Source organism: Carassius auratus, chromosome 38, assembly GCF_003368295.1.
Source record: "Carassius auratus strain Wakin chromosome 38, ASM336829v1, whole genome shotgun sequence".
NCBI classification, from domain to species: domain Eukaryota; kingdom Metazoa; phylum Chordata; class Actinopteri; order Cypriniformes; family Cyprinidae; genus Carassius; species Carassius auratus.
Window position 1 is genome coordinate 9,920,603 of NC_039280.1, and position 26,293 is coordinate 9,946,895.

The 26,293-nt window shown below is 35.4% G+C and overlaps 3 protein-coding genes across 7 annotated transcripts; 2 read left to right on the forward strand and 1 right to left on the reverse strand.

Moving 5' to 3' along the window:
• Nucleotides 1–1,440: 1,440 nt before the first annotated feature.
• sfr1 (SWI5-dependent homologous recombination repair protein 1) lies at nucleotides 1,441–2,548 on the forward strand. Its single transcript, XM_026223955.1, has 3 exons — nucleotides 1,441–1,722; nucleotides 1,886–2,206; nucleotides 2,302–2,548. The coding sequence occupies exons 1-3, from the start codon at nucleotides 1,642–1,644 to the stop codon at nucleotides 2,491–2,493; spliced, it is 594 nt and encodes a 197-aa protein (XP_026079740.1). The 5' UTR covers nucleotides 1,441–1,641; the 3' UTR covers nucleotides 2,494–2,548.
• On the reverse strand, nucleotides 2,491–18,371 carry cfap43 (cilia and flagella associated protein 43). Its single transcript, XM_026223956.1, is given in 39 exon segments — nucleotides 2,491–2,938; nucleotides 5,823–5,976; nucleotides 6,158–6,238; nucleotides 6,462–6,626; nucleotides 6,957–7,116; nucleotides 7,200–7,312; nucleotides 7,420–7,431; nucleotides 7,433–7,625; nucleotides 7,726–7,814; nucleotides 7,903–7,989; nucleotides 8,219–8,326; nucleotides 8,747–8,866; nucleotides 9,209–9,334; nucleotides 9,432–9,512; nucleotides 10,176–10,265; nucleotides 10,482–10,688; nucleotides 10,875–11,063; nucleotides 11,150–11,269; nucleotides 11,418–11,522; nucleotides 11,634–11,759; nucleotides 11,859–11,936; nucleotides 13,259–13,345; nucleotides 13,466–13,637; nucleotides 13,792–13,922; nucleotides 14,052–14,219; nucleotides 14,312–14,475; nucleotides 14,606–14,755; nucleotides 15,152–15,255; nucleotides 15,358–15,506; nucleotides 15,620–15,700; nucleotides 15,865–15,981; nucleotides 16,203–16,334; nucleotides 16,404–16,483; nucleotides 16,618–16,780; nucleotides 16,989–17,139; nucleotides 17,263–17,430; nucleotides 17,525–17,621; nucleotides 17,699–17,952; nucleotides 18,284–18,371. Coding segments are annotated over 39 exon segments (4,977 nt in total). The 5' UTR covers nucleotides 18,313–18,371; the 3' UTR covers nucleotides 2,491–2,762.
• Nucleotides 18,372–18,827: 456 nt separating this feature from the next.
• On the forward strand, nucleotides 18,828–25,831 carry erlin1 (ER lipid raft associated 1). 5 transcript variants are annotated; one of them, XM_026223958.1, is made up of 12 exons: nucleotides 18,828–18,940; nucleotides 19,842–19,969; nucleotides 20,516–20,597; nucleotides 20,809–20,855; nucleotides 20,983–21,044; nucleotides 21,214–21,339; nucleotides 21,512–21,585; nucleotides 21,656–21,714; nucleotides 22,159–22,250; nucleotides 22,338–22,427; nucleotides 22,512–22,591; nucleotides 23,504–23,728. In XM_026223958.1, the coding sequence occupies exons 2-12, from the start codon at nucleotides 19,857–19,859 to the stop codon at nucleotides 23,726–23,728; spliced, it is 1,050 nt and encodes a 349-aa protein (XP_026079743.1). In that variant the 5' UTR covers nucleotides 18,828–18,940; nucleotides 19,842–19,856. The 5 variants fall into 5 exon arrangements, with proteins under 5 accessions (XP_026079743.1, XP_026079744.1, XP_026079742.1 ...); XM_026223959.1 differs by having other exon boundaries at nucleotides 18,840–18,928; XM_026223957.1 differs by having other exon boundaries at nucleotides 18,880–19,071; nucleotides 23,504–25,831.
• The last annotated feature ends 462 nt before the right edge of the window (nucleotides 25,832–26,293 follow it).

The window sequence follows — 26,293 nt, forward strand, 5'->3', positions numbered from 1 at the left end:
TTTTGTCCTCATGTAATGTCACAGCTTCCAAACGCTATCAAAGCAAAAGCCTACTGGCGCTCGTGATTCTTTAGCTCCGCCCACACGTCACGCCTACAGACGCTCGTGTTTTTCCGGGAAAAATTGGTACAGACTATCTTTCTCTTATGAATATAATAAAACTAAAGACTTTTTGGAGTTATGAAGGATGCAGTACTACTCTATAGGTACTCAAGATTAACAGGATATTGAGTGAAAATGAGCATTTCACCCCCCCTTTAAGGTAAAAAAAAAAAAACACATTATTTCCCACATACTGTACATTATTGTTTCTCCACTATGCCCCACCTTTCTCAAATGCGTAGATTTTTTACAAAGCTCATTGTTCTGAAAAGCGAGGTGTGCTCTGATTGGCCAGCTATCCAGTACTTTGTAATTGGCTGAATACCTCAAGCGTGTGAGGAAATGTTACGCCCCCTTACTATACATTACTATACTATACATTGATACATTTGCAGAGACAAAAATATTAAAACCCATTATAAAAGAGGCATTTATCTCATCAATTTGGGACATAATTACTGATTATAATGACTTATTCAGTCTTTTTAGGCACAACAAGCGCCACTCTACACTGCTCAAAACTCGCGTTTGTATAATCAGTGGCCAATCCTTTAAGAATGAAAACGTACTTACAGACTGTGAGTCAGAACAGACAGCATTGAAGTCTGCTCTCCCAGGATCAGGAAACAGTCCTCTAAAAAATGGCAAAAATGATAAATCTGTTAAATCTGTTAACCTTTTTTTCTGTGTTATTTAGTGATCTAAAAATAATAAACTACACTGCAAAAAAATCATACTAATTTGTTTTTAAGGTGAGTGGTTACAATCAATTTATTTTAGCTACATTTAAATAAACACATTTCAGGTAAATTTGTTTATTTAAATGTAGCTCAAATAAATTGATTGCAACCACTCACCTTAAAAACAAATTAGTATGATTTTTTGCAGTGTAGTTTATTATATATATATATATATATATATATATATATATATATATATATATATATATTTATTTATTTATTTTTTTTCTTCAGTGTATGAGGTGCTGCATTCTAAGTTTGAACCAATTATGTATTTTTTATAATACAGTTTCTCCTCAAATTTTTTCCTTCAGCCATGTTGTCTACCTACATAGTTAGTTTTAGTTAATATGCATTTATTAATCTGTTCAGACTGTCATTTTTGTCTAAGTCCTAACTGTGGAGCAAAATATTATCTGGTAAAAATGGACTACAAAAATATACAAATAAAATTATATTATTTTAATAACTGCATATAATTAAACTTACAACGATTCTACTATTTTCTATTAATAAATTACCTCTAATAAATGAGAAAACAGTTCTTCATGTACTACGTTTCCCATGATTCATGATAATGACAACGACGTATAGACGTCCCGGAAATGACGACGAAATAAGTGGCGCTTGCATCAATTTCAAAACATCAGAGTGCCTACTGATAACTTTACAGCTGTTAAGATTTGCTTCCAGTTGTATTTTTACGCCAGAAGAAACGTGAATAGTAGCCCTGTTACTTAAGAGTTATGTAACGTTAGCAGTTTTCTCCTCTTCATAGCGAGCTTATGTGGTGTGAATCATGGAGACAACCCCGATAAAACTGACAGCTGCTGATGAAAGTACACCAAATACTTCTTCAAGCTGGTTAAGCGCTAACAAGGTACATCTTATTGCCTTTTTGATATCTAATATTTTTCAGATTATGCTTAACTTTAATAGTAAAGTTCACGTTCAAACACGTGAAGGGCTTGTTTTTCACAAAATCAGTCACTGTCTAGAATCACATTAACTTTGTTAATATTTTGTCGACACTTTTCCTTTAGTCCATGAGTTCCTCACTGAAGGAGAAGCTAAAAAGATCACGCCACTCATTCAGATCCCCCCTCAGTGTGGTTAAACGCCTTAAAATTGAAGATGACAGTCTACCACAGGCCTCACAAACGAGAGACAGTGTGACTGACGACAGAGAGACCGATGCTGAAGTCCATCGGAATGATATGAGGGAGCAAAGAGACCTCACACCTCACACAGCTGAACCTGCACAAAAAGACTTGATCCAGAAGTGTGAAGAGCTAAGAAAAACAGTGAAGGAGAAATCAGAAACCTTGCGAAGATTAAAGATGGCCAAGATGTATAGAAAAAAGGTAAAGATCTATTTCAAGTATATCTAGTAAGTAAAATATTGCCGAAGGATGATGTTCTAGAGGTTTTTCTTTCTTTGTTCTGTCTTTTCTCGTAGAATGACCTGACCCAGCTGCAGAGACTCGTAGACAAATGGAGATCCTGTGCTCAGTCTGTGCTGTGTGAATTACAGAGTGAATTACCCTCAGAGGGAAATCAAGTCAGTCTGTCTCGGCTTATAGACAGTTTTGGGTTAGATGACAAAATACTGCACTTTGACAGGACAGAGGAAGACTTCACAGACAACTGAAATTCACTGTATTGTATTATTTTATTGATAATATTTAAATGGGTAGGAAGAAGCCTTTTCAGAAAAGGTACATTTTCATCAGTACATTCAGATAGGGTGATTATTCAGATTAAATGTGGAACAATAAAAGACATTGTGGATTTTGGTAGGTTCATTAAACTTTCTTGTTATTTATTACACATTTTTCTTGTGTTCTAATGTCACATCTATGTATTGGAATAATTAAATTTTTAAAATTTTGTTGTAATGAATCTCATTTATGTCCTGAATCAGTTGTAGTTTAGTTGAGATAGAGATGGGAAGTTCTTCATGCGCAGTTTCTCCACCTCCGCTCGCAGTATGAGTATCTCTTCAGATTGTGCTCCAGCGATGTTCAACAGCTTCTTTCTCAAGATGATGTCTTGGTAGTTCTTCTCTGCCTCTGTCTCCTGGTTATCTCCCATTGCTGGATAACAACATTGTGTGAATAAGTAAATATAAATTAAAGTTATTGGGCCTTATTCATGAACCCTTAGCAGAATGTACATTACAAAGCATACTGTTTTTATTTATTTATTATTATTTATTTAAAAATCATGTAAGTCAATGGTACAGTTTACCCTGCAGTTCAAAAGGTCTCTTATGCTCACCAAGGCTGCATTAATTTGATCAGTAACACTGTGTATATACTGTAATATTAGAATTTAAATATTATAACTTTTTTTCTATTTGAATATATTTTAAAATATTTTTTTTTTCTGTTGTGGTTAAACTGAACTTTAAGCAGCACCGTTACTTCAGTCCTTAGCCACACATGATCGTTCATAAATTGTTATAATAATCTGATGTGGTGCTTAAGAAACATTTGATATATTATCAGTGTTCAAAGCTAATGTGCTGCATAGTATTATTGTGGAAACCGTGTTTTTTTTTTTCTAGGAATCTTTGATGTATAGAAAGTTAAATAAATAAGCATTTATTAATAATAATAATACAAACCTAATTTATTTCAGTACATTTTATATATATATATATATATTATTGGACAGAAAGTCTTGTCTTCAGTTCATTAGCCATAGTGCAGCACTTCACCTCAAACTGTGTGATACACAACTAAGCTACAAATTAGTGTTTACTAGTACATTAATAAATGTGAAATAATTTTAATACAAATACCAGTTTACAACATCCAGCAGGACACTCCCTCGAATACTCAAGTTTACGCCTGCTCTTACATTAAAAATAAGATGGAAAGATAAAAAATATATAGCTTCCATTGATCAAGTGTTTGCATCTGTTTGATGTTTTAATCAGGTCTCCTCTTTTGAAATAGAATTGGCAAGATGGTGCCGTCACAAAAAAATTAGAATCCTAGAACGGCAGCCTCCAGTTGAGCAGGAACATGCTATTGCTGCTTACTGGTATAATTAAAAGGGAACACACCTCTTCTGTTCTGGTTTCTCTACACTGGTTACCAGTTAAATATTGTGTTAAATTGAAGGTTTTGCTATACAGTATATGTAAGGAGTTAAATGCTCCGCAATGTATCACAGATCTCCTAACCACTGGAAATGTTCTAGGATCTTAAGGTCCTCAGATAGGTTGATGCTAATCATGCTAAGGTCCCGTTTGAAGTTAAAAAGTGATTATGCTTTTTCAGTGGCTGCACCATATGTAGCCAAAAGAGTCTCAATAAAGATAAATGCAACACTACATCACATATGCACACAGGATTCATACATGCACACACATGATTCATAAATACACACACAGGATACACAAATGTGCACAAAATTTACAAATGCACACAGAAATTTAAAAAGCACAGAAGATTCACAAATGCATACAAAATTCAGAAATGCACACAAAATTCTGAAATACACACAATTCAGAAATGCAAACAACATTTACAAATGCACTCGAGATTCACAAATGCACAGAACAAGATTCAGAAATGTATTTCTGATGCACACACACATATATCTTGATTTACAAACTGCTTGCGGTCTGTGAACTTCACTGCATTTGTGTGTGAATTTTGAGACTCTTCTGACTTGGCTCAACACACAAATGCTCCTTTTAGCCAATCACAAGAACGCACTCCACGTGGTTGTTTACTTATAAGACAATCACATGAACTCGTTCACACAGCCTATTTATGAAATTGTATGGAAATACAGATTTTTTAATTATTTTTTTACAAAATATAAATGTAAATATGTCTCAATACATATAGCCCAGACTGTGACTGCAGAAAAAAAGTTAACCATGGATTCACAAATTTGCAACAAGCAATTATTTCATTTTATTGAAATATTTTAATGAAAGTTAATAAAAAAAAAAACTAATTACACTTTTTTGAATATTTTAAGTATATCTAAATATTATTTTGGATGCAATATAGAAGTCATTTTAATTATAATATTCGGTCCCTACATGAAGAGAGAGTCAGTGGTGCGCTGAGAGAGAAAAGTGACTCTCCGGCTGCGCAAAGTGAGTCGCCGCTGCGTGAGGAAAGGGAATCGTTCGCTCAACTTTGCTGGGTGAGGAAAGAGGAAAGTGGGTGTCCGGCTGTCCGGCTGCGCAAAGTGAGTCACCGGCTGCGTGAGGTAAGTGAGTCGTTTGCTGCGTGAGGAAATGAATCGTTCGCTGAGGAAAGTGAGTCGTTCGCTGATTGAGGAAAGTGAGTTATTCGCTGAGGAAAGTGAGTAGTTCGCTGATTGGCTTATAAGTAAACAATCCCCCACGTGGGGTGCATTCTTGTGATTGGCTCAAACAAGGGAGATATCTGATTGGTTGAAGATCATTCCCTGTTTAAAAAAAGGCATTTCAGAGGAGTCTCAAAATTCACACACAAATGCAGTGAAGTACACAGACCGCATGCAGTTTGTAAATCAAGATATATGTGTGTGTGCATCAGAAATACATTTCTGAATCTTATCCTGTGCATTTGTGAATCTTGAGTGCATTTGTAAATGTTGTTTGCATTTCTGAATTTTGTGTGCATTTCTGAATTTTGTAAGCATTTGTGAAACTTCTGTGCTTTTTAAATTTTGTGTGTGCATTTGTGAATTTTGTGCACATATGTGTATCCTGTGTGTGTATTTATGAATTATGTGTGTGCATGTATGAATCCTATGTGTGCATATGTGAATGTAGTGTGTGCTTTTATCTTTATTGATACTCTTTTGGCTCCATAGGCTATGTAAGAATGTATTCATAAATGATTAACACAAAAATCTCTACTCCCGTATCATGAAAAAGGCCCTTTGTTATCTAAACTACAAAGTAGTCTATTTTTGCTAAAAACTAATTATTTATTTAATGGGACAAGATATGAAGTCAGTTACCAACAGCCTCGTAAATATTTCTTCTATCTGCAACAGTTATCTCCATGTCAGCCACTTTCAAGTCGAGGGCTGCGTTCTTCTCTTGCATTTGCACACTTTGTCTGTCCAGGTGCTTTATCTGTTTCTTGCAAGCCTCAACTTTTTTGTGATGAGTCTGGGCAAAGAGTGAAACAAACCAAACTTTTATATCTGTCAATGAATTTGATTCATGTAATCACCCAGACTGAATTTACAACAGAGTAACACCTGCGCTGAGATACAAACATCTGGAAAAGTTACTCTGTGCCTAATATCTTTGCTATGCACTTGAACAGTTATGAGATTTATAAGTTTACCGTTTTCTGTAAATCAAGTGTCGTCTCCAGAGTTGTGAGCTGCTTTGACACCCTGTTGTCATTACTTGTTTCATTTAGGTACTAATGTGAGAAAAACACAAAGAAATAATTATTTGTAATAATATGTCATTCAATTTCACTTTAAAGAAAAGACAAAGCTCCTGAGCCGTAGTGTCTTCTTATCTTAGACTGGTTAAATCATCCTTTTTAAAATGTTCACTAGCTTACTTTATCAATCAAAAGACACTAAATGAACGAAGATGATTTCCAGCAATATTAGTTTACAGATTAAATCCATCCATACATCTTGAATCTCCTGAGTGATGCGCAGGGTCTGTATGTCTCTGGCTTTATTGCTGAGATCCTCCAGATGCATTCTCATTCTCCTGTGATCCCACTCCTGCTGTATGATTCCTTTGCGGAAGTCTTTACACTCCACCATGCTGGCGATCTTCTGATCTCCTAAAGCCTGACAGATTAAAATGTAATTTTAAAGTTATTTGATCAATTAAGTCAAATTAACCTCAAATTATCAAAAAACGCAATTGTGTTTGATCAATAGTTTTTATTTGTTGAAATAATCTAAATTTCATTTAATCAGCTACTGGCTTTTATGTGTCAGTTTACGCACTTCATTTAGTACAAATGGCCATTGATGATGATTATCCAGATTTTGTTTTGTGCTTAGTTGTTGGTTGATGCACAGAAACAATCAGCGATATTAAAATGGATGCACACTGATAAAGATTTGTAGTGTGGGAAAAACTGAAATGAAGAGAAAGATGATAATTCTCTGTACCCTGATGGTGCTGTTGAGGTCCTCAACTACTTTGCGATGTATTAGCAGAGCATTAGTATAATCAGCAATGAAGTCTCCAGCCTCCACTTCCACCTGACCTTGCTGGAGAACGATCTGCACCATACTGTCTAGTCGAAACCTCATCTTTTCTTCACAGATGCTAGGACAATAATAACAATGGTCATGGATGCTCAATAACATCCCATTCCCAGTGCGCTTTCCTTTGTATAACCGTTTCCTCACCTATTGAGTTCATCAATAAGATTTTTTATTTCAAGCTGAGCTTTCTCGTCCTCATCTGTTCTCCTCTGAAGAAAAGCCTGCATCTCCGCCAGGGTCAGTGCTTTTAGTTTGACCTACAAGAGTCAACGTTAAAAGCCAATTTCATTTTTTTTTTTTTTTTGAGGAACGAGATGTGGTTTGGGTGACTTCTAGCTCATTTGCTCTCTCTACCCATTCTCACCTTTTGTTCACTTTTCCACTTTGGCCCGTCTGGCCAGGCAAAACCTCTCCCACACAAACGGATCTAATCCTTCCGGAACGTTCTCTGGTGCATCCAATTCTTCCATGGCCTTCATCATCAGAGACAGTCCATCAGATGGTGCTGTTCCTAATAGTGCTCCCTCTTTAAATTGGTTATTTTCAGTCTGTGTTTTTATCCTCTGAGCCCTGTTAAACAACACCATTACTGTATTCAGAGGTAACTATTCAGACAATCGCATGTCTTATGCACGTGTCTCATGATTTTGTTACTCCTCTGAAATAATACCTTGGTCTGCGTTTGTAAAGCTTATACAGCTGGTCAATTATGTGTCCAGGAACGTCAAAAAACTCTTTGCGAAATCCTTTGTCAAGAAGCTTAAAAAAAGGCAAATGATTTATTAAATTATACTTTCTTGGTGAGAGCATTATGGATATGTATATGCAAACATGCTCATAATCTTACTTTGTCCTCAGAGACTGTGCTTTCATACTCCTCTCTAAACACATCAACAGTCTCCTTGTGTTTTTTCAACTCCTCCCCAATTTCATTCTGACAGGAAAGAGAAGTGACTCATACAGTTCAACATGAGCAAAACAAAGTCTCACAGGAATGGATTAGCATGCCACACAAGTTCGTTCTTGCATGAAATTTTTGTCTCATCATCAGGAACATTTTAATTGTCTTGTTTTATAACTGCCAATTTCTGACGTTATATAGAGTTACTGTGAACGGATAGCGAGGCTGAAAAAAGATAAAAGATAGAATATCTATAGATCACCTTTACAATTCGTGCCTTTTCAAGATTAAGACTCAACTGTTTCTCTCTGCTTAGGATCTCTTCTTCGGTTTGAATGGAGTGAACCAGATTTGCAATCTTGAGCTCCTCCTGAAAAATAAAAATTCACAACCTATAAATGAGTTTGTATGTTTTACACATTCATGACAGGAGCTTCCACAGTGCAACAGAATGACAGTGACAAGACAAAACACAGATAATAAAAAAATAGAAATAGAAATAGTAATAAGTAAATAAGGAATAAGAATTAAAAAAATTATAATATTGTATGTGCAGGTATATTCTAATAAACTATTTTGTATGTACAGGTATATTATGTGCAATAATATACCTGTATATATAAAATGGCCTATTGCTTGTTATATTATACCTATAATTATATTACAATATATATATTGTACTATATCTATAAGTATTAGAGTGCAGTTACTGTTCCATAACTACAATTATATTATATATAGAACACTGAAAAGGTGACATGAGGTGCAGTGATGTACTGTATCATCTTACCTGGTATATGACCATCTCTGATTTCACTTTCTTTTCAAACAGCTTTGTGAGTTTTTCATCAAACATCTGTGTAGCCTCTTTAATAGAAGTCAATAGTTTCTTCATTTCTGTCTCTAGTGTCTAAAGAAACAGGAAACCATGTTAAAATGGTTTGAAATGGAAGGAGTGGTTGTTAATAAGAGCAGTTCACCTAAAAATGCAGAGTTGAAATCAGTGATGCCAAGCACAATTTGTTTTTGCATTTACTGTGACATATTTGTAGAGCAGTACATTTTGCTAACAAGACTTTGTGTTGTCTGTTTCTCACAAAAAAAAGTTATTGGATGGTCTCGGATGATTCGTAATACAGTATATGTGTTGAAAGACTACTTTGGTGTTTTTGTTTTCATTTTTGAAGCCTGACAGTTAAAACCCACAGAATTTTGGATGAAGTATCCATGTAAGGTGTAATCAAAGTCATACTTTTCTGTATTTCTCTTTCTCCTCACTGAGCTCCTTTGCTTTTTTCTCAAACTCTTTGAAGCTCTTTCTTTCTTCTTCTGTCCACTGTACCTCAGGTTTAGACATGAACTCAGGCTGATGTACTTCCTGTAAGATAAGCATATTTTGAATGTTACTTTGCCCTGGCATTATCTTATTTTTGGTAATTAAGTTTATGCATTCTAGTCTGATTCATTCTGCTCACCATCCTCAGCACATCCTCTTTTTTAAGCTCCAGAACTCCACCCATCATAACACTTAGCGCTTGATCTCTTGTGTTATCAGACTGCATTAAAAATGCAGAACAGTTGTTATCATCTACAGCATCTATGTGACAGCGGTCATATTTCAGTTTAATGCATCATAAATATTAAACTATTTTTTTAATCTTTTTTTTAATACGTTTTTTTAAGTCTTTTATTCTCACCAAGTCTGCATTTATTTGATCAAAATAAATGGCTAAATATCATTACAATTAAAAAAAAAAACGGTTTTCTATTTCAATATATTAAAATGTAACATATTTGTAATGGCAAGCAAATGTTCAGCAGCCATTCCTCCAGTCTTCAGTGTCCAATGATTCTTCTGAAATTTTTCTAATATGCTGATTTGGTGCTCAAAAAGCATTTCTTATTATTATTACATTTGAAAACGGTTGCTTAATATTATTGTTGATACTGTGATACATAAGATGAATAGAAAGTAAAATCTTTTGTAATATAACAAATGTCCCCTTTTTGATCAATTGAATGCATTCTTGGTAATAAAAAGGTACAGTATGTATATACATTAAAATGAAAAAGTTTATACACTCTAATTTTTTTGTTTAAAAGTTTGGTGCAACTTTGATGTAAATATACATGAATATATAATTAATACGGAAAAAATTCAGTGATTCATGTTAAAAAGTGCTGTAAGATCTGTTGTGAGGTACAGTAATGTTTTATACCTTGGCTGCATGCCTTTGCTGTTCATCTTCCTCTCTTAGCCGTTCTTCTTTTTCTTTTTGCTCAGGGGTGAGGTATTTCTCAACCTTAATCTAGAAACACACACATTTGCCCGTCAGGCTTATTGTTCAAAATAATAAATCAGTGTTTGCCATAATTACATGTATGAAATGATATAAAAAACTATGTCAGATTGAAAGATTAAAAATAGGTCTATGCGAAGACCTGTTAGACCAATAAAGGTGCCATAAATGCTGGATTAGACTTGGATTTTTTTTTTTATCTTATATAGAGACTGGTTGTGTTACCTCTGAGTCGGTCACAGTAAGAGCTCGCTCAGGACACTCATTATCCGTGAGACTAGGCTCCCACAGTGTCTCACTGAGGTCCAGCTCAGTCATAATCTCAGAAATACGCTTGTTCTTCTCTCTAAGACGGTTGATTTCCTGTTCCTTCTGCTTGTAAACTGCCTCAAAGTCTTTGTTGAACGTGCTCTTCACTTTGTAGATAACATCCTTCATTAAACAACCATGAAATTTATCAAATGAACAGTGGTAGACCATACTGTATGACACAATTTTCACTGTTTTCACACAATTTTCACACAAACTTTTTCTATACTCAAAAGGGAATATTTCAACATCCAAATGAAACATAAAACAGCAAGTTCATGTATCAAAGTATGAACGAGAAGTCATCACCTTTAACAAGGTGATTTGGTTGATTTTCTGCTCTCTGATGTGTAAGTTAAACTGGCTGTAGAGATGAGGATTGAGCCCTCCGTACAGAGCACTCAGACTGCCGGTCAGAGCAGGACTCTCGCTCTTACTGTCCTCTGCCTCGTCTTCCTCTTTGTCTCCAGAGATTGTGTTTAAAATCATCTCTTGAAGCTATGAAGAAAATTCATATTATTTGTGTAAAATCTTGTGAAATAACAGAAACAAGCACTGTATCATATTAGAAACACACTGTACACATACTTGTGAATTTCCTGTTCAATCTGCCTCATGGTCTCAATCCTTTGAAGCTCTTCGAGTTCTTTTTCAGTGCGTTCCTTCATGGGGTAGTTCTTCACCTCATTTTCTGAATGAAATGCCTGAAGGCAACAAAACGTACACAAAAACACTGACACTCGGCAGCTGTATAGATTTCTAGTTCCAGGTACACCAGGTGAAATCGATCGATGTTGATATTATACAATATTTTTGCTCTACAAAAAAACATTGTCTTTTTAGACTAGAGACCTTAATAGCTTTGCCTTTGACTTGCATGGAATCCCAGCATTCTTTCTTCAGGATCTCCCTCTGATAGCACTTAGCCAGATTCTCCATCTCGATCTCTTTCCTCACCTTAAACAACATAAATAAACATCTGAATACAGTAGGAAAAAACCTTATATAAACTAAAGAGCATGTTTTTAATTAATCTGCTCTTCATCATCAGTAAATAACCATGTTTACCCTGGTAACTTCCTGTTTTGCCTCGAGCTGCATCCTCTGTTGCTCTTCCACATCCAGGTTAAATTCCTGGTGCCCAAGTTTCTCCATGTCTGGCAGACTCTCATTCTCTTGCATCATTGCTTTGATCTGGAATGATCCAGAGACAATTAAGATTAACCTTTCAACTTCAAATGTGTGTATATATGGACACAATAATATGAAAGAGCGGACGGTCCTTTCTCTTACTGTGTCACGAAGAACTTTGATGTTTTTTCTTAGGTTCTTTTTGGTCTCTGCATACTGCTGGGTCTCTTCTTGAAGAACCTGTTTGGAAACCACTGGAGTCATGATCTTATTATTATGTATTATCTTTCAGTTATTCTATTTCTCACTCAAATAAGATGCTTGATGTTTTTGGAAACCAATATCATAACAATCTTTCAAAAGTTTGGGATTGGTAAGTTTTTAAAAAATCTTTTTGAAATAAGTCTCCTTTCAAGACTGTATTTATGTGATCAAATAATACAGTGAACCAGAAATATTGTGAAATATTTTTACAATTAAAAATAACTGTAGTCTACTTTAATATATTTAAAACAAATGTAACATTTCTTTAATAGCAAACAAAATGTTCAGCAACCATTATTCTGGTAGTATTCAAAGTATTCCAAACTTTTGAATGAAAGTTTATAAATTGATAATAGCAAGCATTCATCTATTTAATTTTAATTTATTTCTTCGATGGTAATTCTAAATTGCTCATTTGTGACCCTGGAACACAAAACTCTTAAGCCGCTTTATTTTTTATTATATTTTTTAGCAATAGCCAAAAAAAAAAAAAAGCAAGCCAAAAATCATTAAGATATTAATTAAATAAATATCCTGTTACAATGAAGATATTTAGCAAATTTCCTACCGTAAATATATCAAAACTTATTTTTTGATTAGTAATATGCATTGCTTAGAATTCATTTGGACAACTTCAAAGGTGATTTTCTCAATATTTAGATTTTTTTTTCACCCTCAAATTCCATATTTTCAAATAGTTGTATTTCGGCCAAATATTGTCCAACCCTTATAAACCATACATCAATAGAAAGCTTATTTATTCAATTTCTAATAATTGACACTTAAGACTGGTTTTGTGGTCCATGGTTTGGTACTCAAGGAACATATGTTGTAATGTCTTTAAGGTCACGTTTGAACAATTAATGCACCCTTGCTGAATAAAGTATTCATTTCTAAAATCATACTGACCTCAGACATTGGAATGGTAGTACAGCTTATGATTTTTGCTTACACCGTCAATTGAGTATGATAATACAAATATATAAAACCTTACTTTTTTGATCAAATTTTGCATTAGGTTGTAAAACCTTTCCCTGTACCACATTAGTGTAAATTATTTTACATAAATATATTTTGTAATCTTAGGAACTTTTTTCTCATGTAGGCCTGTGATTAACTTCATAAAATAAGAAAACTCATAAAATAAACTCATAAAATAAGAAAACAAAATGTGTTGTAACCTGAAAGGTATTAGCTGCTCGTTACAAATAATGCTATATTATAAAATTGAGAACAATAACATGGCAATATTATATTGTTAATTAAACTGTAACACATAAATACATTCAGACACTAACCGCATCTAGTTTTCCATCAAGCCATGTAGAACTAGCTGGGGACACAAAATAGTTTTCCTCTTGTTCAGCTTCATGACTCATCTTTCCCTGCAGGAAGAATTTTATGGCAGTTTATATTCTGTCTCAAGGAACAGAATATCTCCCCAGTAAAACTGCTTAACCAGGTACAATATTGTGCATAAACATGAGAAAACACTGTTTCTGTACTTCTCCTGTTAGAAATGACGAACAACTGGTCAGGGATTGTGTCTGTGGATCCCAGTCAGTCATTTTGGAGAGGATGGTGTTCTCTGAGGATACTACTGACTCAAAAGAATCAGCAACTGACTGAGCATACTGGGTAGCTGCATTTGCTTTGCCGGCCCCAGAAAGCTTTAACCTGTTAGATTTGAATGCATTGTGAAAACAAAACTGCTACAGGTCCATCTTCAAGGGCATTTTGAAACTACCAGATAGAGAAAATATTGCTATAGACCAAAGCTTTATAGTAATATTTGTCTGTTTTGTCTATTTTTTGAGAGCCCTGAGCTCACCTGAGCCTGCTGCAGACAAGTGAGCCATCCCTCAGGCCAGAGCTGATGAGGGTCTGACTGTCTGGGGTGAAACAAACAGATCCGACTCCACCCTGCCAACATGAGTGGCACTGCAGCTGCACGTACCTGTCCTGCATTTCAAAAGCACGCACATTTACATACCCATCAGATATTTGGGCAGTTTCCGAGAATCCTGTTTCTTCTAGCCAAGTACTCATAAACATGGATGAACTTGTAGAGGTTGGTTTTAACAACAATACCATTGTTGAGATCTCACAAATGCGCAGCAGTCCATCCCTGCCAACTGTTGCCAGCCAGTTTTGATGTGGGGAGAGCTGTAGAAAAGCAGGACTCAGTAAATGGCCCCCTGCCTCCTTCTCTAGGATCAGGGGAACTGCTTCCTGTGCATTAGATGGCTGTACTCCACTCTGTATATCACATGAGAAGCAGTTAGGAATAGTGCCAAAAACACAAAATAAAACTGTCATCAGACTAAAGGTGTTGTCTGTTACTATACCACCTCAGGGATACGGAAACTTTGCAAGACTTTTCTCTGTTGGCAGTAACCAAATATCTTGTTCATGGCCAGGACACAAGAGCAGACAGCGTGAGGGATCTCATATAGGCAGCTGTGCAGGACATCTTTACACAGACAGCCATAGACATCCACACAACCTGACGAGTCTGGAAGTGGCACAACATTATGAGAAGGAGTGCTGGAATTTTTGAATGTCTATGATTTGTCCTTCTTTTTTTAGAGAAGCTTTCTGCATGCCAGCCTCAATTATGGTGTGTTTTTGTGTCTTCCTGGTACCTGCAAGCTGTTGCACAAACAAAGTCAGTAGCAGAAGCACATTTCCCTCATTGATTTCTCTCTCTGTCTTGCTGCATAGCACCAGCACTTTAACCTGTTTACTTTCCATGTGGTACTGAGTGGAAAGGTTTACAATGGCACCCGGAGCCTCTGGAAGAATGTAAAAGGACTGTTTAAAACTTTAGGCATAAAATGTAAATATAACACAGTTCAAAAGATTGGGGTGGCAAGATTTTTGAATGTTTTTTAAAGAACCCTCTTCATCGTGTGATCAAAAATATAGTAAAACAGTACTATATTATTAACATTATTATCAGTACTGCTTTTTTTGTTGTGGAATTCATTATGTTTTTTTTTACAGGATTCTTTGATAAATCATTTCAATAGAATGGAATTTATATGAAATATAATTTTTTTTTCTTTAATGTCACCTTTGATGAATTTAAAGTATCCTCATTGAATAAAAGTAAACATTTATTTAAAAAAAGAAAATATTATAGACTCTAAATATAGAGAATTGAATAGTAATGTGATTCTGTGAATTACCAGTCCATCCTATAATTTGAAATCCCTTTGATGGCCTTGCGTTCAGCACAAACATGCGTGAGTCTGATGCTCCTGTGATTAAAAAGTTGCCACCTTGATCAAACCTGTTAAACAAATATAACATACAGTATTCCCAACATTCACTTCACAATGCCTTAATTCCCAAGAAATGTGAGAGCAAATAATCACAGTGCTGTGAAACTCACACCAAATGGTCTACAGGGACACGGTAAAGATGAACCCTGTGAACTAGTCTGGGTTTTTGTTTTGAGGTCATTTCCACAAACAGAACGTCTCCAGTGGCTGTTCCTACAACAACATACTGTGCTATGGGGCAGCATGCCATACTGGTTACCTAAAACAAAGTCATACCAAATAACACATATTTGAGTACAGCAAACGTATTCACCTGATCTGGGAAAAACAATTACTGTGATGTAGAATAGAATCCCTAATTATAGCACAAACATGTATTTGCAGAAAGACGGAGCCCATGCAGAATCCATCATCCAGGGCCCACAGCTGTAAATCTCCTGCCTCTCTGACTGACTGCAACAATGAAGATACAGATGCCTTATTATTTTCAATAATATTTCTTTCAATAATATATCTAGACATTGTATTTTAATATTTATATTGTAATACTTTACTATTATATGTGTCAGTGTATTTATTGTGATTAATTAACCAATTGACACCATATGTTCTTTTACCAAACAAATGTTTCTGTCAGTGTATAATGGAGCAACAGCCACAAAATCTCCACAGAGTATATCCAGAACTTTGACAATGTTTTCATTCAGCAGTGGTTTCAATCTGTAAACACAGCCCTGAAGAGAAAAAATGAAATTTGTTAATTATGTTTCTCAGCATTGTCTTTATTGTATTGTATTGCAGTCTAAGAATATTGTGAGTTTTTATCATGACATTTTTAAATAAAATATTTATTAGATATTATATCCATATAATGCAACAGAGCTGTTTTTACATTCATATTATTTTAATATGAATCATAAAAAATACACTAACATCATAAAATATAAACACTTACTGTATTAGAAACTATCAGCAGTGTCTCACCATCAGGGGAAAAGCATATAGACGAGGCTGCCTCATCCAAAGCCCAAGTCTGCACTACCTCCCATTTGTTTCCTTTAATTTGTATCTTTCGTAAAATGCCTTCCTGTAATAGATTTGGAAATGGTCTAAAATTATGTCTCACTTGAAAATAATGATAAATACAATTTCTTACCATTCCTGCAGCAAAAACATTACAGTCTTGTAGTACTAAGCTCCGGAAGCTGCCTTCCTGCAGGGATGTTTTACTGTCATCTGTGATGTAAAATTACAACAAATGCAATTAAATTAAGCTCTCAAAACAAGGAACTAGATTAAGTTTAAAATTCATACAGATAAAGTGAAATCCAGAAATTTTCTGATTTGACATTTATCAAGTATGAGTTTACCTCTGGGATTTAAATCAGTTTGAGGTTTATATAGGACAGAGACAAGTAAAGTGTCAGGATTCACACAAAGCAGGAAACCTTCCTCGGAGCCAACATATAGGTCAGAAGAAGTTGACCAGCAGATGGCACTTGGACACAGTTTTGGTTTTATTTGTTTCAAAGGCTGTTGGGACAGACAAATTATATTATGCTGTGACTCTGACAAAACATAAAGTGTTATGTAAACAAATACAACACCTGTACTTTTATTTTGATCATAAATACTGTCAAAAAAATTTAATAAATTTCACTGATAAAAACGAAAAAATTAAAAATCTTCAGGAGAGCTACTGGTATAGAAGAAAACACTCTACTGGAGAAACAACCCATACCACAAAATCATCAGCTCTGTGTCCACTCAGTCCAGCTATTGCTGAAGTGGGCATCTGAGGACCTAAGTGTGTCAACTTCCTACTGAGCATACTAGATAGGTTTGTTTCACACTCAATAACTGAACCATCAGCGGCAGGGAGATCGATAGCACTGCAAAGAAAACATAAAGAAAGGATAATGGGTCAAATAAACACTATCAGTGCATGAATCCTAATGTTGGCATATGAAATCAATTTGTAAATAACAGTGACATCTGCTGGAGAGACACTCTACCTAGGCTTCATCAAATGGTATTTGTCACATCTTTCAACATTCCAGATAGTAAGGGACCTCAAATTTACAGCACCAATTTGACACCAGTTCATGGGGTTAAAAACCAATGCTGTGACGTCCTCTCCCAAAAGTGGATGGCTACAAAGGAGAATGCTGCTCTCCCAGTTCCTAAATAGTGGATATTCAAATATTGTTTTGAAAAAGGTCAAATATAAATAATTGCTGTAGAAAATGTCAGACTAATATGAAACATGCATTTTACCATAATGAGATGGTGTGATCAGGCATGGAGGAAGCACAGACTAAATAAGGGCCAGTGTCACACAGTGCCAAAGTTGTATAGCCCAGTTTAGTTGTGCCTAAAACATGAAAAAGCACTAAAAGTTTTATAAAAGTTTGTGGACACTAAATAAATGTTTCAAATAAATTGACTCACCTTCCAGTTTACACATCTGCTCGAGCTCTGGATAGTTGTAGACAAAGATGGAAGGATTGAGTCTGAGGTCAGAGAAAGCAAGACATCTGCGATGCCCACTGGCTGTAAAGGCCCCAATACCAGAACCAGGACTCTGCAGAGTCTTCCTCGACTTAGTTTCCATATCGAGGAAAACAATAAAGTTCCCACAGGTGTAGCATGTGGTATTCTTGTCAACAAATCTAAATGTGCCATTGCTGAATCCTTGCACCCACCTATCACATAGTAATAAAAATAAAAGTAGCATTGGTTTTATTCATAATTTATTTGTTTTTATTTTAAAGTTGATATTCTCTTCCAGATTTTGAGATTAGTGGGTTTAAAATTAATTTCCTTTGATAACACCCGCGGTATTTCCAGTGTGCGCTGTATACTCGAGTGTTTTCTGCTCGACGCTAGGGCGCTAGCTATGATACTGATGCAGAACTTGTTTTTGTTTTTCAAAACAGGATAACTTTACAGACTACAAATTAATGATCCGCTATGGAAACAATGTTAACAATTGTCCAATGTTTTTTTTTTTTAAAGAAATGATTCGTAACTCACCGAACTTCCAAGTTTCCCAGCACATCCATTTCAATCCGTCAGCTCAGCCTCTGTGCGTGCGTCTGTTTCCATGGCAACCCATAGCACGCGGACTTGAATAATAAACATTTCATTTTCATTATTGTATCAATTACATTCATTTGGATTTTTTTTTAGATCATGCTATACAAAAGAAACATAATATAATATTATAAACATATATAATACACTTCATATAATATAACAATGTAACATATCGTACACATTATAAATATGTATGGTACATATAACACATCGTACATACATATTACAAAATAAAATTGCTTCTACACTCTTTGATATTACACACACACATTATTATTATTTTTACAATTTTATGTTTTATTAATGTTATTAGGTAGTTTCAACGATTTGATGAGAACATTTTTTTTATAAATATATTTACCAAAGCGACGAATAAAATAATATTTAAAAAATTATTATTATTATCATTAATTTGAAAGTAGTTAGGTTGTTTAATTTAACGACCTAGCAGCAATGTTGTAGCCTACTGGTGACTTTTATTTTGAAAGTGTGTTTGAGGTTGATTTTGAAAGGGAAATCAGTATCGGATTCACAAAGCGTTTCAGTGGGAGGCTTCAAACCTACAATGTTGGGCACGGCGTCGTGAGTAATAAAGTAATGTCTTGCAAAAGCGTAAGGACAGCATTGTCCATTAACTAATTGAATGATCGGTAAATGCCTCCTGCGGCTAGTATTATCCCCTCGTATATGTCGTTTAACTTGAAAGAAGGTCGTTTTTACACAAGGTTTGCTTGCATTTCAAATAATTAGCTTAGTTAGCCAGCCGCGGGCGTTGGTTAGCTTAAGTTTAGTCTTGCGAGTGCTGTGATTGAGGCTGCAGTGTCCAGATCACGTGAATGACTGTGGCGGTTGTTTTAGCGTGTGTAACGTTACCGACAGATTACGCTCATTCATATCAGTTCGTGCCGTGTATCGTAACGTACATTAGTACGTGCGAGTCAGAACTTCATAGCTAGCGAAGACAGATAATGAAGAGGCTGTGTTTTAAAAAGTCAGAGTTCCCTAACTAGAAAGCACCATCTGCGCATTCGAACAAAAAGCTGTTCTTGTGCTGCTGCTGTCTTTCTAGGCAGCGCCTTAGGTTTTGAAACAGAGCCAGACTGCAATTTCTGGTCACTGACAGCCTTATGATTAACACTCGTTTTCCTAAAATAGCTAGAGGCTCATGCAGCTCTCACATGTACGATGTTGCCATACGAATGTATTTGTATATATTTGTATTCTACATTTGCATTTGGCAACATGACTTCCGTGTGTGGGTCTGATGGACTTTGAAAACCTGTTATCTCAGTTTGCTGTGCAGCTCTCCAGAGATTGTTTATGCGTGTGTGGGAGCAGTTGAGAGAGGTTATACAGCACAGGCTGATCTGCTTACATGTTTGCAATCAGGGCCCATGCTTGTGTTATAAGCTGATCTTTGTCACACAAACTGAGTGTTTTTTCTTCTTCTAAGGATCAGCTCAGCTTCCTCTTTTGCAAACTTGTCTCTCCGCAGGTGAGTGCAGGCTAGATGACAATGGCACACGTCGGGGCAGTAATCGCAGCAATGGCTGGTGTGATGGCCATTCTGCTTCATTCCTCCATTCACAAGATTGAGGAAGGGCATTTAGCTGTGTATTACAGGTGAGTGGAAGGAAGTTGCATTGAAATTATACACAGATTTTATGCTTCTTATGTTAATAATTAATAAAACGGCCGTAATATAGTTGAAATTTGGTGGAAAGGCTAGATCAGTTAACATTGTATGTTTACAGCTTTTAAAGGCATTGTTGATCCAAAAAAGAAAAGTGTTGTTTGCCCAAGCCTCTGTGACTTCTTAAGTAAATATAACTTCAAGTAATATTTTAATAAAAAGATTAAACATAAACTTTTTGTCCATCTTATGGATGTCAGCGGTCACCAAAACTATCTGATTATCAACATTCTTTAAAATATTGTCCTTTGTGTTCCATAGAACAATGAAAATCATACAGGTTTGAAATGACATGAGGTTGAGTAAATGATAAAAGAATTATTCTTTTTTTGGATCAACTGGTAACTACACAGCTTCTTTATAGCAATAGGTGTTGTAATATTTCTACACAAATGAAATTTATGGTATATTTATCTTTCATATATTTAATTTGCTTCCTAATTTTGGTTCATGGTTTTTTTCCCAATTTTTTTCAGAGGAGGAGCTTTGTTGACAAATCCTAATGGCCCAGGTTACCATATAATGCTGCCTTTCATCACTTCATATAGATCAGTGCAGGTACAAATGTGATGTATTTATAGTTGGCCGTATAATAATAAATTGTTTTATTACAGTTGTACACATTGCATATCATTTATAATGAATGAGTGGATTTTTACATCTATGCATTTAGCAAAAGTCTTTATTATAAAGTTAGAAAGGAAATAAAGGTAGAATATTGTTAAATATGCTGATTTCTTTTCTTCTCACATTTGCATCATGTTTATAGACAACCCTGCAAACAGATGAAATAAAAAATGTGCCTTGTGGAACCAGGTACTCCTTCGTGTTGTTGTTATTCTATCAAAATGTCCTGATAACTGCTTAAAATTGGTCAGGATTAAATTGTACTGGATATTTTCTGAGGCTCCTGAATGAAAATAATAATCTTTTTCTTCTACAGTGGAGGTGTCATGATCTATTTTGACAGAATTGAGGTGGTCAATATGCTGGTTCCGTCAGCAGGTAAGAGCCTTAAAGGGATAGTCCAGCCAAAAGTAAAGGTTTTGTCCTCATTTACTCACCCTCAAGCCTTCGCCAAACATTTATGACCTGTATGTCTTCAGTGGGAGGAAAATGAGATGTTAGGCTCTATGACAAAACAAGCTCATGCTCTTGTTCTCTTCCTCCACAGTGGTGGACATAGTGAAGAACTACACCGCAGATTATGACAAGACGCTAATCTTTAACAAAATTCACCATGAGTTAAACCAGTTCTGCAGTGTGCACACACTACAGGAAGTCTACATAGAACTGTTCGGTAAGTCACTGAGATGTCAAACAGTTTATTCAGCCAAGTATACTGTGAACTTTCAGTTGTTTATATATAGAGTGCTGCAGTTTCTGCTGTGTCATTTGTTTTGTCTTTGGTGCTTTTTTCACTGCAAGAATATTTGTCATGATCTTGCATTTGTGTCGTTTTTGTTTGACAGACATAATTGATGAGAACTTAAAGACTGCACTGCAGAAGGACTTGAATGCTATGGCTCCTGGTCTCACGATTCAGGTATGGTTTTTATCTCTATGGTTTCAGCTTTGACTTGAGCAGAATTAGATGATTCCATAATATTTTGCAGGCTGTGCGAGTCACCAAACCTAAAATTCCTGAGGCCATCAGAAGAAACTATGAGCTGATGTGAGTGAATATATTTTCGGAATAAATTTGATTGTATAGATTTTTGATAGATTAAAATGTTTTCAAAGGCTTGAACAGTTTTAATCTTTTACTTTCACCAAAACCACATTTATTTCAAACACACAGTAGAGACAGTATTACTGTGAAATATTATTACAATTTAAAATAATTGTTTTCTATTTAAAAACATTTTAAAATGTAATTTATACCTGTGATGGAAAAGCTGAATTATCAGCAGCCATTTCTCCAGTCTTCAGTGTCACATGATCCTTCAGATATCATACTAATATGCTGATTTGGTGCTCAAGAACATGGATTTTGCTGAAAAATAGAAAGTTCAGAAGAACAGAATTTATTTGAAGTAATCTTTTCTAACATAAATTGTCCTGGGATGCGTATGTCTATGGTTTTAATCAAAATTTCCCTCACTTTCATCATCTGCAGGGAAGCAGAGAAGACCAGGCTGCTCATCACCGTTCAGACACAGAAAGTGGTGGAGAAGGAGGCTGAAACTGAGAGAAAGAAGGCCATCATAGGTGAGTCTTCCACTTCCAGATATAATGCTGATCATGTATGGAGTTATGGTTTGTCCCTGTTCATTTTGTGTGTTGCTCTCATTGCAGAGGCTCAGAAAATGGCTCAGGTGGCAGAGATTCACTTCCAACAAAAAGTAATGGAGAAGGAAACCGAGAAAAGGATCTCTGAAATTGAAGGTCTGGTTTATCTACTGAGAATTTTCATTGCACATGCCACGCAGAGTGTGTTGCTCATCAGAGACATTTATTTGATTGTAACAGATGCTGCATTCCTGGCAAGAGAGAAGGCAAGAGCAGATGCAGAATATTACACTGCTGAAAAGTTTGCAGAAGCCAACAGGGTAACAAAAAACTTTTTTTGATTGAAATTTGATTTTAAGAAAATATGAAATATTTGTGTGGAACTCGGTGCTCAACATTCAATACTTCTTTGACGTAACCTTTTAGAGAAATCCTTGAAAGAGTATTTTTTTTATTTTTTAAAGAAATGTAAAAATGTTATTTGGTGCATTTAAAAAAATAATAATAATTACCTACAGGTTTTAAGGAATAATTCACCCAGAAATGAAATTTTACTGAAAATGTACTCAGCCTCAAACCATCTAAAAATTAGATGAGTATGTTTCTTCATCAGAACAGATTTTGAAAGTTTTGAATTGCATTACAATGGGTGCCATCACAATGTGAGTTCAAATCGCTGATACAGATATCACAAAAATCCACAAATTATCAACACCACTCCAATCCATCAATTAATGTCTTGTGAAGTAAAAAGCTGTGTGTTAGTGATAAACTAATTCATCATTAAGATGTTTTTTAACTTCAAACTGTTGCTTCTAGTTAAAATAATGGTACATTTCCCCTAATCTGTTTAATTGAAAACCTTACCTACATCTCGGATGGTCTGAGGGAAATTACATTTTAAGTGAAATGTAACAGCAACTGAAGGTAAACTATACCTTTAACAGTAGGTTTGTTAACTTTTAGTACATATCTGTACAATCTATTCTGTACAAAAACACATAATAGAGTAGATTTTTTGTGAAATAATTTTTCAGCTTGTCCAAAGCTTAAATATCCTTTAACCTCAAGTATATTAAGTAGTGCCTGTAGGAGGCTCAAGCTGTTGTCATAGTGTGACTAGTGTCCACTCTGGACACATGGAGGCACACTGACACATTCCTTCAGCAGAGATGATTCCACACAGGATGTGCTCATGGCATTGATCATACCACTGTCTCCCTCCTCCACAGCTGAAGCTGACACCAGAGTATCTGGAACTGATGAAATATCAGGCCATAGCTGCCAACAGCAAGATCTACTTCGGTCAAGACATCCCAAACATGTTTTTAGACAACAGTGCCTCCCATCCGAGCACGGGCCAGGGTGCGGCAGACTCTGTAGAGCAGCTGGAGGTCTTGAGTATGAAAGAGAGTCTTAAGAAAGCATCCAAGCCCAAAGCCACAGAAGGCCACTGAGGGGCCTGAGAGCTGTCCACCCCTCTCTTCCTCTGCTGTTCCTCTCTCTCTCTCTCTCTCTCTATTTTTCTCTTTCTCTCTCTTTCTGTGGGTGCTTGTAAGGCATGCTGACATGGATACTTTTCACTCTGCTTCTGCAGTGGGGTTGGGTGCTTGGCTAACTGTGCTGTGACTGACACACAGAGCCTGTGGTTTTTCAGCAGTCACTTGTGGACTAAAAAGGAATGTCCAGACACTGTACCACTGAATATTGCCAGGTCGAATTAATGCGATCCAAATCCCCTCCCTGACTCACATCATCGTGCTTTTTCCCCTTTTTTTGCTCTCAACTTTTGCATGTCACAAATCCATGCTAATTATTTTTCAATGAATTTATGTGAAGTATGTGAACATTTCAAGGTTTATGTTTGTGTTGTCTTTTACATAACTGGAATTATAAGGCATCACACTAATTGAGATCTAAGGCAATGGCCAATTGAGCTACAATCTGATAAAACTCATTGTGTAGCCAAAATTTGTCATCTACCTTTCCTTCATATGTTGTTGAAGGGGTACTTCACCCTAAAGTTTAAATTGTGTTATTATTTATTCACCCTCATGTCATTCCAAACCTCTATGGCTATCTTTCCTCTGTGGAATATATAAAAAAAAATTTATATATATTTTTGTGTCCATACAATAAGTCAATGGGATTCAGTGTTGTACTTGTAATTGAACTTTCAATATATACACAAAAACTTTGTTCTACTGAAGAAAGAGAGTGCTGCAGGTTTGGAACAATATGATGGTGAGTATCTGATGACAGGATTTACATTTTTAGGTAAACCATCCCTGTAGAAAAGTCCTCATTTCCATCATCACTAAAATCTTAATTTAGTCCAGCCACAACTGCAGTGATCAGTGGCTTTTGCATGTGTATGTAAGAATGCGTTTGTTTTAAAATCATCCCTGCTTGTTGATCTTTAATTGAAAATTTTGACACCTAAATCCTTTGGTGTGAATTTAATTTAATATAACGTCAGAAATAGTGGGTTTGGTATAGTGTTGTGTAGTGTGTTAGTGCCCTGTGCCTGTTTTTGAATAGATGGTTCTTAGAAGGTGTCACACTGAACATGGGTATGTTGATTCCATAAAGTCTCATAAAATGTTAAAGTTTTGATCCGGGGCTCCAGCCTTTGAAAAGCTACGAGATGGACAGCTAATGGATTCTATATAGTTGAGTCAGTTCCTTTATGACTGAAAATGCCTTTACGACTTTAGTTTAACTTGCTTGTTTTGTCATTACTGGAAGAAGTTTATTTCAAAGGGAATTCAGTAACAACAAGGGCTGCTGTATTATTAGGCACTATTGTTTTTTATTTTTAAGCGTTGATGGGTGAATGAATTAATGATCAGATGTTCTTACATCATGTTATTGCATGCTGGGAGCCAGATGATGATTTTCTGAGGCCTCAAAAACTTCATCAGAATGTCACCACTAGGGGAAGCCAGTGCTCTTCATGGATCAAACTAGGCAACAAAGACCTACTTGATTCAAAATCAACTAAATCAATAATAATAACAATGCATTAAATCAAACCATCCAAACAAGGCTTTGAATAGTGTCTACTAGTACTATCTCTCAGGAAAAGAGACTTGCATGACCTGGATTTTTTTTTTTTTTTTTTTGCAAACATATAAAAGTTGTAAGGTCAGATATAAGGTCATTGTAAATCTGTCATGCAGCACATATTCTTACATCCTCTACAAACTTTTCCATTAAAGAAACAAGCATTAATTTAATGCAGTTAGTCTGGCTTCTCCCATTCTTGCTTAAAATTGACATTTATTGTTTTCCTTCAGGGTGTAAGTTTAATTGTCTCAAAAGCTTTGAAGCAATTCTCAAAGATTTTTCTCTGTTCATATGATCCCTGTGATTCTTATGGCTGATTAAATGAGAGAGGACAGAACTTGACTGCCCTGGAATAAATCCACTCTGTGAATGACACTTTTATATGTCAGCATAATTTAAGCTCCTAATTTTAAAACATTTATATGCAAAATTTATAACATTTTGACAATGTTCAGTTCTGTGAAATAAAACCTATTTTGATACCATGAAAATGACTGTTTCCTTGGTGTTGCAGTAGTGTGATCAGACTGTTCTTGCCTTGCACATAAAGGAAGTGTATATCATTTCCTATTAAGTAACTCACAAAAGTTAGTGACATAGATTGTGTCATGACTTAAGTGTGCTTAGTTTAATATGATTTGGATATATTTCCCAGAAATAAGGAATAGGAACTAGATCTTGAACAATATTTTAAAATCTAAAGCATAAGTGCATGCAAAGCTTATTCAAGGGTATTCAAGGCGCAACTTATTCTAATATTCAGATCTTCAGATGTGACTCCTGAAATGTATGTTTATGGGACTTTCACTTATTTTTTAAATAAGAATAATATGTGATTACAACATGCTAAAATTTAAGATGTATTTGATTTCTAGAATATGGAATGTGTTTAAATCTCCAACCTTATGACACAGAGAAAAAAAGCTCCATGTTGACATTAAAAACAAGAGTAT

Coding starts and splice junctions, on each gene's coding strand:
- sfr1 (XM_026223955.1), top strand. CDS start 1,642: ATGGAGACAACCCCGATAAAACTGACAGCTGCTGATGAAAGTACACCA. Junction 1,723..1,885: donor GCTGGTTAAGCGCTAACAAG/GTACATCTTATT, acceptor CTTTTCCTTTAG/TCCATGAGTTCCTCACTGAA. Junction 2,207..2,301: donor CCAAGATGTATAGAAAAAAG/GTAAAGATCTAT, acceptor CTTTTCTCGTAG/AATGACCTGACCCAGCTGCA.
- erlin1 (XM_026223958.1), top strand. CDS start 19,857: ATGACAATGGCACACGTCGGGGCAGTAATCGCAGCAATGGCTGGTGTG. Junction 21,045..21,213: donor TATGCTGGTTCCGTCAGCAG/GTAAGAGCCTTA, acceptor CTTCCTCCACAG/TGGTGGACATAGTGAAGAAC. Junction 22,592..23,503: donor AGTTTGCAGAAGCCAACAGG/GTAACAAAAAAC, acceptor CCTCCTCCACAG/CTGAAGCTGACACCAGAGTA.